The 14148-nt window shown below is 46.2% G+C and overlaps 1 protein-coding gene across 1 annotated transcript; it reads right to left on the bottom strand.

The window, feature by feature from the left end:
* Nucleotides 1-2153: 2153 nt before the first annotated feature.
* PDCD2L (programmed cell death 2 like) lies at nucleotides 2154-14072 on the bottom strand. Its single transcript, XM_032230253.1, has 7 exons — nucleotides 12508-14072; nucleotides 11810-11973; nucleotides 10609-10678; nucleotides 8176-8534; nucleotides 7614-7727; nucleotides 5299-5450; nucleotides 2154-2766 (listed from the first exon to the last, which is right to left on the bottom strand). The coding sequence occupies exons 1-7, from the start codon at nucleotides 12616-12618 to the stop codon at nucleotides 2636-2638; spliced, it is 1101 nt and encodes a 366-aa protein (XP_032086144.1). The 5' UTR covers nucleotides 12619-14072; the 3' UTR covers nucleotides 2154-2635.
* Between the last annotated feature and the right edge of the window lie 76 nt (nucleotides 14073-14148).

Here is a 14148-nt window from a genome sequence, read left to right on the forward strand (position 1 = left end):
TCTCCGTCTCCAGCCGAGCTTTGGAAGCGGCAGAGGCTCAGGCGGCATTCGTCGGAGAAGCCGCCCCCGTCCGATGCCCGGGCAGGTCTCCTCCCTGAAGGCTGCAAGGCGGCGTCGGCTCTGGGCAGCTGCATCGCAAGGCTTCCTCCAGCCCCCGCCGCCGCCGCTCCCTTTGCCGCAGCGCTCTCGGCCCAGGAGCCCGCGGGTGCCCAGGCTGGAGACGCTGCTGGGAAGGTCCCGGCAGGCGGGGGGGGGGAGCAGGAGGGGCAGCTCCGAAGGCGGCCGACTCCTCCGCCAGGCGGCCGTTTGGGAGGGGGTGCAAAGCCGCATGCCCCCCCCCCTCCGAAAGGGAAGCGATCCAGGCAGGAGCAGCGGCGCTTTCCCCCCAGGGAAGCCTGGAGTCCTTGGAGGTTGGCGAAGGCAGCGCAGTTTCTGGCGGCTTCTCCTCCGGCGAGAGAAGGGAAGCTTCGATCGAGGTTTATTATAGCCGCTGCCTCTGTTTCAATGCCCTCCGGGTAGTTTGGATAACGATTCCTATGCTGCATCGCCTGCCGGAACGAGTAGACGCAACGACGGGCGTCGCTCTCCTGAACACCTCATGAGCCCAGTGAGGGTTTTAGGTCTAGGATATTTATCCATTTAGGTTACTTTTATTGTCATGGCACCTTGTACAAAGAAGTTAAATGCGATCTTCAGTGTACAATGAGAGTTCAGGTTGTGGTGGTGAAGGAATCCTGTGCAGTCCTTAAGCATAACCTCAGGGGGTGGCTGGTTTCCTCATTGACTTGACTCCTTGGAAGCTGGCAGTGAAGATCACAAGGGGTGAGGATGACTGTGGGAAGCTGTGACCATTGTACCTGTGGGCCGGTTGCCAAGTGCCCCGATCCTGTGGGCCACAACTTCAAGGACTGGCCATAAGTCTTCTTGTTGAGCACTGTTGTAACTTTGAACGGTTGCTGAACAAGAAGTCACTAAGTAAGGACTACCTGGATAGTCAAAAGCCCTTCCCTTTAGTAGGGCTGTAATTCTCTTTCTCCTCTTCTGCCCACACCTTAGCTAAGCTGATCATGTTCCTATGGGGGGATTTGGGGAGGAGAGAAACGGTTGATTTGGAGAAGAAGAGCAGGGCACTTTGGAAGATGCTGACATCTTCAAGGCCATTTTCCCTGAGGGTGGAATTTCACCAGCCTCAATACCTCCGGGGTTCCCAAAACGTCTTGGTGATGCCAGATTGGTCATGGGACTTCTTGAAAACCCCATTCTCCCCTTCCCTTTCCCACCCTTAATTTTTTTTTGGTGTATTTTATATAATAAAAAATCTTGAAATACTGGTACACTGACAGGTACACGGGCCAACCAACCAGACACTGTGATCGTGGACAACAAGCAAAGGACAGCAGTGTTTATGAGAACCTGGAGAAATACCGGGACCTGAAAGAGGATAGTCAAGGCCAAAGTGGAAGGAGCACTCAGGGCTGTGATTCCTAAGTTGGGAGTGGCTCTAAGGATCCCAAAAGTGAGATTAGAACTCTGTCCAGACGCTGTGCAGAAACTGCCTTTGAGGTGGTTGAGGAAAACCCATGCCCCACCTATAAGGGTGAGAATGGAACTACCCCCACCCCCACTTACACTAAGAGTAAAAAATACATGGAATCATTACAACAGTAACAGTATTCGTTAATCAAATTTATAGCATGTTGCAATTATATAACTCTCGGTAGCTGACAAGATAGGAATATACAGTAATATATGATAAATATAATTACTGTATTTTTCTGAGTATAAGACACACCTTTTTCCCCCAAAGAGAGGATGAAAATCTGGGTGCGTCTTATACACTGAATACAGCATTTTTGGCCTCCTAAAACCCCCCTCCCTTTTCAAATATGGCCATGCATAGCTTTTAGGAGGCTTCCAGAGTGCTCTTGGGGGCTGGAGAGGGCAAAAATAAGCAAAAAAGCCAGGCCATTTTTTAATTGTTTGTGACCCCACAGCTCCCAGGAGTACTCTATAAGCCTCCTAAAGGCTATGCATGCAATTTTTTTGACAAAAACGGGCCCGTTTTCACAAAAATCAGGCCATTTTTGGGAAGTCTGCAGAGTGCAAAAACTTGTTTTTAAATTTGCCTCTTCAAAATCTTGGTGCATCTTATACTTGTACTTGTACTTGACGCCTCTTCACCCATTGTGGGTATAGGCGACTTCTTATACTCCGAAAAATACAATAAAACCCAGGCCCAACATAGGATAGCAGGTCTCAAAAGCCGCCTGGAAAAGCTTTTTCTGAAAGGCAGACCAAATGTGAGACAGAAAAATGAACCTGTTAAGGCCATTCTAGAAGGGCAACTCCCACACCAAAAGGCAGTGCCTCCAGGACTACACCCATGGCCTCCAGGAAATTGGGAACAAATAGCTGCTTCTCCTTGCATCAGAATGGTCAGCCCAGCTGTAGTGGGAAGAGGCAGCAATCCAACATAAAGGGCTTTACAGAGCCACGCGTGGGTGCGCATTTGAGCCTGGACAAGGTTAGGCAGGTAGGACCAGTTGAAGCCAACATTTCTCTTTTGGATAAAATACAGGGCTTCTTATCTGCTTCACTCTTCTTGTGTGCCTTCAGTCAAAGAACTAAACAGAATCTATTTAAACAATCTCTGGTCTGGATCTTCTTGTACGAAGATAAATTCTTCCAAGGGTGAAGAACAACCTGCTGTCCAACAACTTTTCTCACATGTGTATACTACTGCAGTTCCAAATTCTATGGATGTATCTGTCAAAAAAATGAAGAAAAGTCTTTTCAAGGTTATTGCCCTCATCAGAAATGCACATAAAAAGATAATTTATCAAAGTGTTGCCCTTCTAACAGAGGAACAATAAAAACACAAGATTAAAATTCAACCTCCCCACAATCGGCACCATAACAATGCCCCCCACCCCACCCCACCCCAAAACCTGAGAGAAAAGAGAAGTCTTAACAGCCTTCTGGAAAGCAAGGAGGGACTGAGCCCTCCGTATTTCGGGGGAGAGGGTAGGCATGGTTTCAGAAAATGCTCCCTTCCTAAATCCCACCAGATTACACTTAACACAAGAGAGCAGTGATGGCTAGCCTTTTTCTAAAGGTGTGCAAAATTGTGTGTCTGGGTGCCATTGTGCGTGCATGCGTGCCTTCCCACCTGTGCATGTACGCACAACCCCCTCAAACGTACAGCCCTCCCAGTGCAGGGGGAGAGTTTTCACCTTCCCTACGCTTCAGGAAAACCTCCTGAGCCTGGGGAGGGCGAAAACGAAGGCTCGTTCTGACCCGTTGGGCCTGTTTTTTGCCCTCCACAGTCTCCAGAAGTTTTCCTGAAGCCTGGGAGGGCGAAAATGGCCTCTTCCGGGCCTCTGGAAGGCCGAAAATCAGCTGGTCAGCACACACATGCACTCCGGAGCTGAGGGCTGCCATGCTGACAAATATGGCTCCACGTGCCACATTACGGACCTAAAGCAAGCCCACCGTATCCAATCTAGTGGGACTGGTGGGTGTCATCAAGGAGAGCTGATTGATCCCCCAAACACCCTGGGATCTCTGCCATGCAGGGCTTCAAAAATGATACCCACCACCTGGCAAGGAACGGGAAGCTGGTGCAACTTGTGCCACAATAGGAAGCTGCCCTATTGTTACCCTGCTGAGCCAGGCTGCTCAGAATTGCATGTGCTGCTGCGTTTTGGACCTCTTGAAATTTCCAGGTGGTTTCATTTTGCAGTAGTTCCAATGAGAGGTGGCCACAATAAGAGTCAGGACTCCCAATCGAGCAACGGACACAAATGGAGCACAATGTGAATTTATGCCAAGGCCCTGTGGGCATGACTGTCCCCTGCTCCTCAACTGCAGCTATGAGTGCAAGAAGACCCCCAAATTCTACAGCAGCCCCTCTCTGGGGAAATGCCACGCCTCACGTTGCACCTCTCCATCCAGACCACTACAGCCTCCAGATAAAGCAGAGGCATCTGAGTGGGATTATGTTGATGTATGCATGCAATTCGTTGAATGTGTTATGGCCACCTACTCCAACAGACTCTGGGCAGCTTGCAAAACCTGTTGTAAAGTTAAAAACAAAACACAGCACAACAGCATCCCCCCTCCCCCAACACACTAACCCCAGATCTGGGCCCAAACTAGGTTTAAGAACTCTTCGGAACTCTTAAGAGATGCGCACCATCTGTACTTCTGGAATTGCTGTTCCAGTGGTTCAGGCAAGACAACGAGGGCCTGTTTCCTGTGTCCCACAAGATGGTAACATTTAAGGCAGCTCCTCTGCCTAAACATACTGGTTAGGCAGAAACCAGAGGGAAGGCATGGTGCCTCAGATAACTAGATCCTATGTCAAGAAGGATTTCAATGATAAAAAGCAGCTCCGGGAATTCTACTCAGACGTCAAGGCAGTTTAACATCAGAATCTGGGAGTCTTGGACAAATGTCCAATATATTCAGATCCACAAAGATGACCTTGTGAGAACAGGGAGAACCACAGCTTCTTCTAAAGAGGCATTAACCACCATCTGGACCAACCCATGGCCCACCTCCTGGGAAGCCATGAGCACCCAGACCACAGCTGGTCCAGCTGCAATGATCCCGTCCACTTTTTCAGAACCAACCAATTGAATCTCTATTCGGTCACTTCCATGGGATCCCCCAAGCAACTTTATCAAAAAGAGGCAGAGCATAGTCTTCACAGTGCAGGGGGTTCCACTGGCCCTTCCTGCCTTCCTAATATTGATTTAGGAAACCCTGACCAGCTGTAAATATTTCTACATTTATCCACATTCCTAGCTATCCTATAAATAACTTACAAAGAACAAAAGAAAACTAAGAAAGGCTTCAAGCAAAACAAGAATATGCTTGCAAGAAGCCTGAAAGGTCTCAGGACGAGGCCCAGATACTGGTACTTAAGAGATGGGATATGACTGCACCTTCTGAATTGCAAGGATCTGGAGGTTAAATCTCCACGGACTTAATTGCCCGCATCTGTTAGCATCTCAATGATTAGCTAGTCTGGCAGGTTTTGTCCAAGTGTGTGTGTGGGGAAAAATAATTATTGTAATAGAAATCTGTAGGAGTAATGGAACAGCCAAACCAGATTGACAAGGCATTTGCAAACAGAAGCAGTATATAGGCAGGAATTAGCAGAACAGCCATCCATTCTGAAGTAGAACCTCCAGTTTTCTACCCAGCCTCTCTTCCTTATTTACACCACAAAAAGGAGGAAAAGCTCCCCCTATTAATTTATTGCAAGCCAAAATCTTAATCCAGGCTGCCTACCATTTTCCCTGGTCTTCAGCATGTTGACTAGAGTTGGCATCAGTTGGAATTCAAAGATTCTCTTACTTTTGCAGTTATTACAGGGTGGGACTCTTGTCTGGAAGTCTGCAGATGGTTGGGTAATAAATAAAGGTTGGCCATTCCAGGAGTATCTAAGAGACAGAAGGTCCCAAATCTATTATTATCCCAAGCTTCCATTTAGGGAAAAAGCTCTCCCTAGGCAGCTAAACAAAAAATACAGTAAGAATACTTACGATAGCAGTAGCAATAGAATAGCAGTGATTTATATTCTGCTCACTCCATAGTGTTTTACGTCACTCTCTGAGCAGTTTACAAATGTCAGCGTATTTCCCCCAACAATCCTCATTTTACCAACCTCAGAAGGACGGAAGGCTGAGTCCACCTTGAGCCCAGTCAGGTTTGAACTCTAGGCTGTGTTTAGAGTTTGCCTGCAACACTGCATTCTAACCGTTGGGCCACCATGGCCCTTCCGGACCTCCTCCAATCCCCAAACACCCATTCCCAACTTTTTAGATACTTGGTTTAATAATACAGGTAGTCCTCGACTTACAACAGTTCACTTAGTGACCATTCAAACTTACAATGGCACTGAAAAGTGACTTAGGACCTTTTTTTCACCCTTACGACTCTTGCACCATCCCCATGTCATGTGATCACAATTCATAAAACGGTCATTAAAAAGGTCATAAAATGGAGCCAAACTCACTTAACAAATGTCTCACTTAGCAACATAAATTTTGGGTCCTATTGTGGCCGTAAGTTGAGGACTACCTGTATTCCACTGTCATTGTATTTCATGGCATATTGTTATAAAACAATAACACACACTGCAGCATTACAGCACAGCTGGTTGAACCAAAAGAGATCAATTGAGAAAATTTTATCCTACAGAAATTGCCAAACTTTTAGCTTATACATTATTTGGAATCCCTGATCTTGATTTATTGTTACACGGACTTTACAAGGACACATAGAGAAAAGTTTTTGCTTCGGACTAGGATAAGTCCACCTTTTAGTTTTGTTCAGTTCATCAGAGCCAACTGTGTTTAATTTTTATTTGAAGGGGAACAGCCCTATGGTGCCTCCCATATCAGCAGGGAATCTGCTCAGAAAGGATGACACCAAAATTCAACGCAACATGCCCATTGCTTTTCTTCATACCTTAATGCTTACAGCAGGTATATAAAACACTTGCCAGCTGAATGCCACTATTTCCCTCAGATCCTCCCCTTCCATTGCTAAAACAAAGCCACATAACTCTCTTCTCTACCTTCCAGGAACATCACTACATTATCAGTGGCCTCACTGCCTCAGAGAAAAAATGTTGTGTTTTTAAGAGTCTAAAAGCCTGCTTCCCATGATTTAGGATGCTCTCCTTCATATAGGTCTCATGGCTGAAGCATGGCTCGCAGCATGAATCCCATTCCCAAGGGGGGGAGAATGAATGGAATGAAAGGGAGGTATTGGGAGCCCCCCCCAAAGGGATGCAAGAGAGCAGACTTGAAGCTTGTAGCTATGTCAGATGCCAATCTTCGCTTTCTTTGAAATTGGCTAGCAACTGCCACACCCGTGTGTGTGTGTGTGTGTGTGTGTGTGTGTTGGGGAAGAGAAGGGATCTGGAGGTGTGATTGAATGCTGTGGGAAATAAGGGAGTATGCACACCAACAGGAACCAGAGGTGTCAAACTGAGCTATCTTCCTGCCTTCAAGGCCACTGACCCTGGGAAAGGAATTTACAACCCTGCCAGAGGGATCTGGCTTCCAAAACATTGGGACATACCTGATTGGACTTCTCCCAAAGGGGGGAAGGGATTTGGGACATGGGGATTGCTTTCAAAATGTAATTTTCATGCAGATTTTCCTCAGCGCTTCTTGCTTGTGTTGCACCCAGTGCCTTTTCTCTACATCTGTGGAGCCAAAGGTCATGCTTTCCTAGGAGCAAAGCTGGAGCCAGTCCGACAGCCAGCGCCTCAAGGTCAACCAGCTGGGAAAGTCCAGTCCAAACAAAATGAACAGTGGATTGGAGGAAATAAAGCAACTGTGGGATGGGGGACGAGACATTTAATTATGCTATTTGTGTAGGAATCCGTTAAATTAGCTTTGCTATTTTGGTATCCATGGTCAGCTCAGTAAATTGTATTCTTGGAAAATGAAGCTAGCCCAGGAGTCCTTATTTGTTGAATGAACTGCGTGGAACAGTTGACAGCGGGGCTCAAAGATATTCTAAATTCTAGCTTATTTCCAAACACAATTGGTTTTTATTAGACAGAAACAAAATAAATGGGCCTAACCTACCTTAAGATCTGTTCCTGGCAGGAGGAAATTCTTTTCATGAATTTGTAGAATATCTGGTTTCTCTTTTCAGCTTCACTCTTCTCATACTTCTCACCAGAACCATCAGGGGCATAACTAAGCATAAGGAAGACACTGATATTACACCAATCACAATATTACTGTGTTAGTAAACCAACTCAGAAGGGTTTTCTAGTAAAGAGAAAGTGGAAACCATGGACTGGGATAGCCACAGGATGTGGTTAAAAGCCATGCCAGCAGGGCTGAAGCTGTGCCTGGTTTATTCTATCTGGTGGAGGATTTATCTATGCTCTTTTATGCTGCTGACTTTATGACTGATCCTGATCATTTTTACATTTGTATTTTATTATCTGAATGGTCTGTGCTTTTGTGAGTCGCTTTGAAGCCTAGAATAGAAAACTATAAATATTTAAACAGCAAGTCTCTTGAATATATTCGGTTGTATGCTGTCCATTCTCCACATCTGCAGACCTGGCTGTTGCTTGGTACCAATTTTCCAGCCACTCTTCGCAATCCAGAGAAAACCTTCAGACTCAAGCCTCACCTTGCTGACACCAAGTGTTCCAAATCCACATCCTCCCTCTGCTGATACTCCTTTAGAAGCCTCTGGGCATCTTCCAAGTCCTCCCAACAGAGATAGTCTTCTTCCTCCACTACACTGATGTAGTAGGGCTGGAACTCCTGGGCACAGCTGGAGGGCTTGATTGGCTCTTCCTGAGTCATGTCAGGAAAATCCCCCATGTTCTTTCCCAGGCTCATCCTCTGCAATAGAGCTGCACATTGTGTTTCTCTGGGGAAAGAGTGGAAAGTCGCAGACAGCTCAGAAGGTGCCTCTTCACCGTTTTCTCCCCAATCATCTGCTCCACTGCACCAGTCGGTGGCTGCTTGTGTCCGTTCTTGCTCCTATCAAAGCAAGGGATGCAGAAGTGACTTATGCAGAACCAGATCCAAGCAGTTATAAACCAGTTGCTTGGATCCATCCAGCTGGAGACTTTCCCAGACCTTGAGGAGTCAGAATATTTTTCTATTCTTTTTTCATTCCAATATGAGCCGTATTCGAGATGGGCAGCTATATAAACTTAACTAGTAAATAAATCTGGTTGGACTCTTCTGCCTGCAGAACAGAGCTGCACTTCTTTATGCTCCTTTTAGGGAACAGTCAGGATTTTACACAGCTAAAAACATCTTTGAAATTGAACACACGACTACAGGAAAAAAAACAATTTAAAATGATAAAGAATATTTGTAGCTTGGGGTTGAAATGAGGGGTACTTGATGCTCTCTGAACTTTTCATGCAGATTTTTTATTATCCAACCTAGGTAACAACATCAGTGCTAGTAAGGAATGGGATCTGCTCTCAATTTCTATTCTAGCAGCTTCTCCCATCAGCATTGGTGGAAATGGTCTTGGGAGTTTCTTTGGTTGGGCTGTTTATTGTTAGCTTGTTTGTCAGTTCTTTGGGTACTGATTACTTCTTGATCGACGGTCTGATGTTAATCTTTGCATTGATCATCTGATTGTTGATTGCTTATAGGAAGGTGTTTGGGTCTCCCCTCTCCCCTTTTTGGCTTGTTGATCGCCTCTTTTGCAGAGTATGTTGCTCATGTGTCTATTGATGGCCAATTTGTCAAGCGTGCCAGGCTTCCCGGAATTCTGCAGCATTTTTGGACTTGGCTTGGTCCAGGATGGTCACAGTCCTCCAGTTGAAGGTCTGTCCATATTTTGTGAAATTAAAGAGTTTTCATCATGGCATCTGACTTCTTGGTGTTCATGGAATGGTGTTCTGACCATTGGTGTTTTCACAAGTTGGCCATTGATAAGACACATAAGATATAAAAGTCTACATACTGTGCAAAAGAGACAATCAACAAGCCAAAAAAGGGAACAAAAAGACCAAACAGCTTCCTGTCAGCAATCAACACCCAGATGAGCCAAGATTAATGCCAAGATTAACATCAGACCAACCAACAATCAAGAAATAAACAATACTCCGAACAGGAAGCTGCCAAACAAGCTAACAGGAAACAGCCCAACCAAAGAACCTCCAAGACCACCTCCATCACTACAAAGCAAAAGCAAAAGCAAAAGCAAAAGCAAAAGCAAAAGCAAAAGCAAAAGCAAAAGCAAAATTCACTCTCTACTAGCACAGAGGATGTTACCTTGTTTGGATAATGAAACACCTTCAAGAAAACTACCAAGCTGAGCGAGTGCCAAGGACCCCTCGAATTTAATGACATTCTGGAGAGAAACGCTAATAGATTGTAGATTTAAGGATGGGTTTTAGTTTTGAGACTGCCTTCATTACCCTTGTCAATGACCTGTGGTGGAGCTGGGATGGCAAGAGGTTGCATGGAAAGGAACCATCAATTCCTTGTTTCTTAAACTCTCTCTGAATTGTTTCAGCAAATAAAGGACTTCCCCCAAGAGTGAAATATGCCAATCTCAACTGGAGCAGGCACCACATTAACAAACAAACTTGAAGAAAAAGAATAAATTAGGCATGTTTTTTTAAACAATTTGAACATTTTTCATCCTATTATAACCTAACCAAACACATAGCTGAATACTTCTGCTTCACAGAGAATGCTTGCCTCCCCCTGCATCCAGACTGGGAAGTTGATGTAAAAAGGCACGCTAGTCTTCCCATTAATATTCCATATAACTCTGCTGAGCTATATACAGTAGCTATATTGAAGCAAAGTGCACAGATATAATAAATATATTCTGATGAAAGCTACACATATTATCTTGTAGAATGTTGCAAGCTACCCTTGTGTTTCAACAGACTAATGAATAAAATGCTCTCTCTCCCTATGTTTCACTGATACTTAAGATTAGTTCATTAAATGCCCCAATTTTAACATGAACTTCTTAACGCAAAGGCTTGTCCTTCTACATAAGAAGTTCCTCCAGTTAGAAAACTGACCTGGCCACATGCATCTAGTTACAGAATATATTCTCTGTGGCTCATGTTACCTGCTTCCGTGTGCAGTCTTGTATTTCTTTTCTTGGGATTTGCAAATACTGGGATCGTAACACCTTCCAGCTTTAAAAACATGGTACAGACAATAGCAAAAGAGACACAAATTAATGCTAACAAAATTACTTCACAATAACTTTACTAGATTTGATAGCTTAAGGCAAAAAAGTAACCTGCACAAATCAAGAAATTTCTGATTTGTATTCCTTTTCTGCCATGTTCTCACTGGGTGAACTAATGCAGGATGCCACCCGATTCTAAAACTGGTTACTAGTCTATTTAGCTTTGCACAGTATTCATACAACATATGGTTTGCTTTATTACCACAGATTACCCCAACAGAGTAAAAAATAAACTATGGGTTATAAATTTCAATGGCTGGGTTCACACAGCATACTAAGCCATACAGGCAGTCCTTGCTTAATGATGGTTATTTCCATCACAAAGCAAATCATGTACCTTCATCACTTAGCAATTGCAATTCCCACAGTCTCAGTTGCCATTGTTAAATGAAAATGGGGATTGTTAAGCAAGGATCTCACGTGGCCATGACTTGAAACTTCCCACAAGCAAAATCAGTGGAGAAGCTGGTAGGAAATCTCAAGTCCCAGTCGGCTCACAAGGCCAGTTGGCAGGTGAGTGCTACAGAGTGTGGGCAGGCAGGGGTGCTGCACAAGCTTGGCCAGGCAAATGTATGATAGGGAGTGAAGGCATGGGGAAGTGGCTTATGGGAGTGATTTGTGACCTTCTCTGCCGGTTTCCCCATTGACTTTGCTTGTGGGAAGCCAGTGGGGAAGGTTGCAAATGATGATCATGTGACTCTTGGATGCTGCAATCGTCTTAAGTGACAGCTGGAACTTCAAGGACCAGTTGCACATACCACTTGTTCAACAGTGTCACAACTTCTAACAGTTGCTGAACCTGTAAACAATATTTATCATTTGCTGGGGTCCCTGAACCAAATAGCAGTAGCTCTGGAATGTTCTTTGCCACTTGAGGTCTTTGGCATACAAGGAAGGTGCTCATCCATATCTCTTTTGCAAACTCTTACAATAGGAAGGGTCCACTTTTGGAGATGGCAGAAAATATTAAGAACTTGACAGAGTGAAGTATTACATTGCATTACTTCTTGGGCACAGATTTCACTTAAACTCAAGAGGTTCTGCAGCTCAAAAGCCAGGATAAAACCCAAACTACCTTTCAGAATTCCCCCAGCAGCTTTTCCTGGCACAAGCAAATACATTGATGACCCGGTGGTACTGGGAGCCTTCAAGGGGACAATAGATTTGCACCACGTGCAGCAAACCAGCACAGCAAACCTCACAGGATAGGTGGATCACAGGGACCGAGAGCCTCCAATCCTAGAAGAGAAAAAGAACCTGACGTTGTTTTAACCTTCAATAGAGGATTTTTTCCCCCTTCCTTCCTTCCTGTTGCCAAGCGGGGCCACAAAAAGCGCCCAGGTGTGCTGCTTAGCCCGGCCTCCAGCCAGCTGGTCTAACACCTGCGGATACCCTGTAAAGGCCGGGCTCCCTGCGACCCCCTTCCTCCCAACGGCCCAGGCCAGAGAGCTGGCGAGGCCCATTTCGGCCGAAGGTTTCAATCCCACGGAGGACACGCGGTTAATCCCACCCAGCGCCTCCTCCTGGCGCTCCGAGAAAGAGGCGGGACCGGCAGTGCGTCCCGCTCCACCGCCGCCTCACCACCCCCAGCACCGGGGCAAGAGCGAGGAGGCGCGTCTGAAATGCGGCGCCTGCAGAGGGACGGTAGAGCCCCTCCATGCCTCGCCCGACCGAGCCCAGCGCTGCCAGCCGGGGCTCCCACCCGGACTGCCTGGAGGAAGAGGAGGCGGCGGCGGCGGCGCCCAGCGGAACGGCTCCGGGTCCCCAACCCACCGGAGACCCGCCCAGCTTGCTGGCGGTGCCCTGCGACGGGAGGCCCTCGCTGCCCGGCGGGACGGCGGCGTCGCGCAGCCCCAGCAGCACCCGGGCCGGAGCGGCCGCCATGGCGCCTCGGTCCCTCCACGTGGGGGAAGAAGCGGCAGGACCACCGGAAGCGGCCCCACCCCCGGAGACGGCAGCCGAGGGCGGCCAAATGTGGGCGCGCGAAGCTGTCCCTTTCCAGCCAGGAGTCGGGCTGGGACGGAAGGGCGCCGGTGAGCTTCTCGTGCGGGAGGGAAGCCGCTTGGGCCGCCGGCCGAGAAAGACTCGCTTTCTCCGGGGGAGGTGCGGGGGACCTCCTCCCGGATGGGAAGGGGCAGGCGGATGGGCTTGCCGCAGCGGGCGAGGGCCGCGTCTCCTCTAGCGCCCGTCATCTTCCCGACTGGCTGCGGCTACGGGAATTCCGCCTCCGTCATTGCTAAAGACAACAAGCGGAGGAGCGGACGGTGATCGCTGGGTAGCCCCCTTTCCCGCAGCCCTTGCAGGAAGAACAAAAAAAGGGAATCCCCATTTTTTCTAATTACAGGCAGGCGCCGGTTTAAGAGACAAATTGAAATCATGTCCCATTTTGAGATTAAGGTCCCTGCTAAGCATTGGCAATTGAACAGCACCTGCCTCCCTACAATAAGGCAGGCATCCAATCTTTGATTGTGCGGCCCACGATGGTCTTTTTAAATATAAATGTGCAGAAACGGCATCCGTGGGACGAGAGAGCATTCCGGTTTTCAAAAGCAGAAATTGGAAATGTTGGCTGGGGAATTCTGGGAGTTGAAGTCCACAAGTCTTAGTTCCCAAGTTTGGAGACCCTTGTATTAGATGATCCTGATACGGCAAACCTATTCTCTGTTATTTTGACATTGAATGGTAATAGAAGAATGTGGACCAGTAATATGTAATATAAGAAAGTGATCAAAAATTTAAAATTTAGCCCCGCTAAAATTAATACCAAGCATGTTTCCATCCAAAGCTGTGAGGCTATAGGTGTAATTGATAAACTTTATATGGCCAAACTGTGGTTTTAAAACAAGTGAGCCAAAAGAAGTGGCCCAAATATCTATGTCTGAAATATGATTGAGCTGTAAAGAAATTTCACAAAGATTACTTTTCTTATTGAATGGTTTTATTCCGGCTTAAAATAAGGCCCACTTTTCCGTAGCAAGATACACTGAAGGGACATCATGCTGCTGTTCATTGGGGTACAGTACACCCCAATTAGTAAACTCAAATAACTGATGGGTAAATCGAACCCAAATCATACCTTCATAATGTCTCATTGGTATTTACAATTTATCTGGTTTAAATAAGTTTGGGACACCTTATACAGTATACATAGTTATTGCAACAATACAGCACTTGCCTTGTCTAAAAAGCCTCCTCCAAACTGTGCAGTATCATGATTTGTGGATTCCAAAAAGGTGTTTAACATGCAGAATATTACTAAACAATCGTATCTAATTCTACTTGACCTCATATGGAAATGAATTACAAAATACTTCCTTATAGTGCTATACAAAAAATATAAAATTATGATTCTATCACTTGAATATTCCCATTTGCTAACAGTGCATTTATCCACATTTTATCACTACTGAACAT

The sequence above is a fragment of the Thamnophis elegans genome, chromosome 14 (genome assembly GCF_009769535.1).
Source record: "Thamnophis elegans isolate rThaEle1 chromosome 14, rThaEle1.pri, whole genome shotgun sequence".
NCBI lineage: Eukaryota > Metazoa > Chordata > Lepidosauria > Squamata > Colubridae > Thamnophis > Thamnophis elegans.

Excerpts from the sequence above, each read along its gene's own strand:
- PDCD2L (XM_032230253.1), bottom strand. The coding sequence starts at position 12,618 with ATGGCGGCCGCTCCGGCCCGGGTGCTGCTGGGGCTGCGCGACGCCGCC. Across the intron at positions 8,535-10,608 it reads AAGACTGCACACGGAAGCAG|GAGCAAGAACGGACACAAGC; the intron begins GTAACATGAGCC and ends TTGCTTTGATAG. Across the intron at positions 5,451-7,613 it reads TGCCAGGAACAGATCTTAAG|ATACTCCTGGAATGGCCAAC; the intron begins GTAGGTTAGGCC and ends TCTGTCTCTTAG.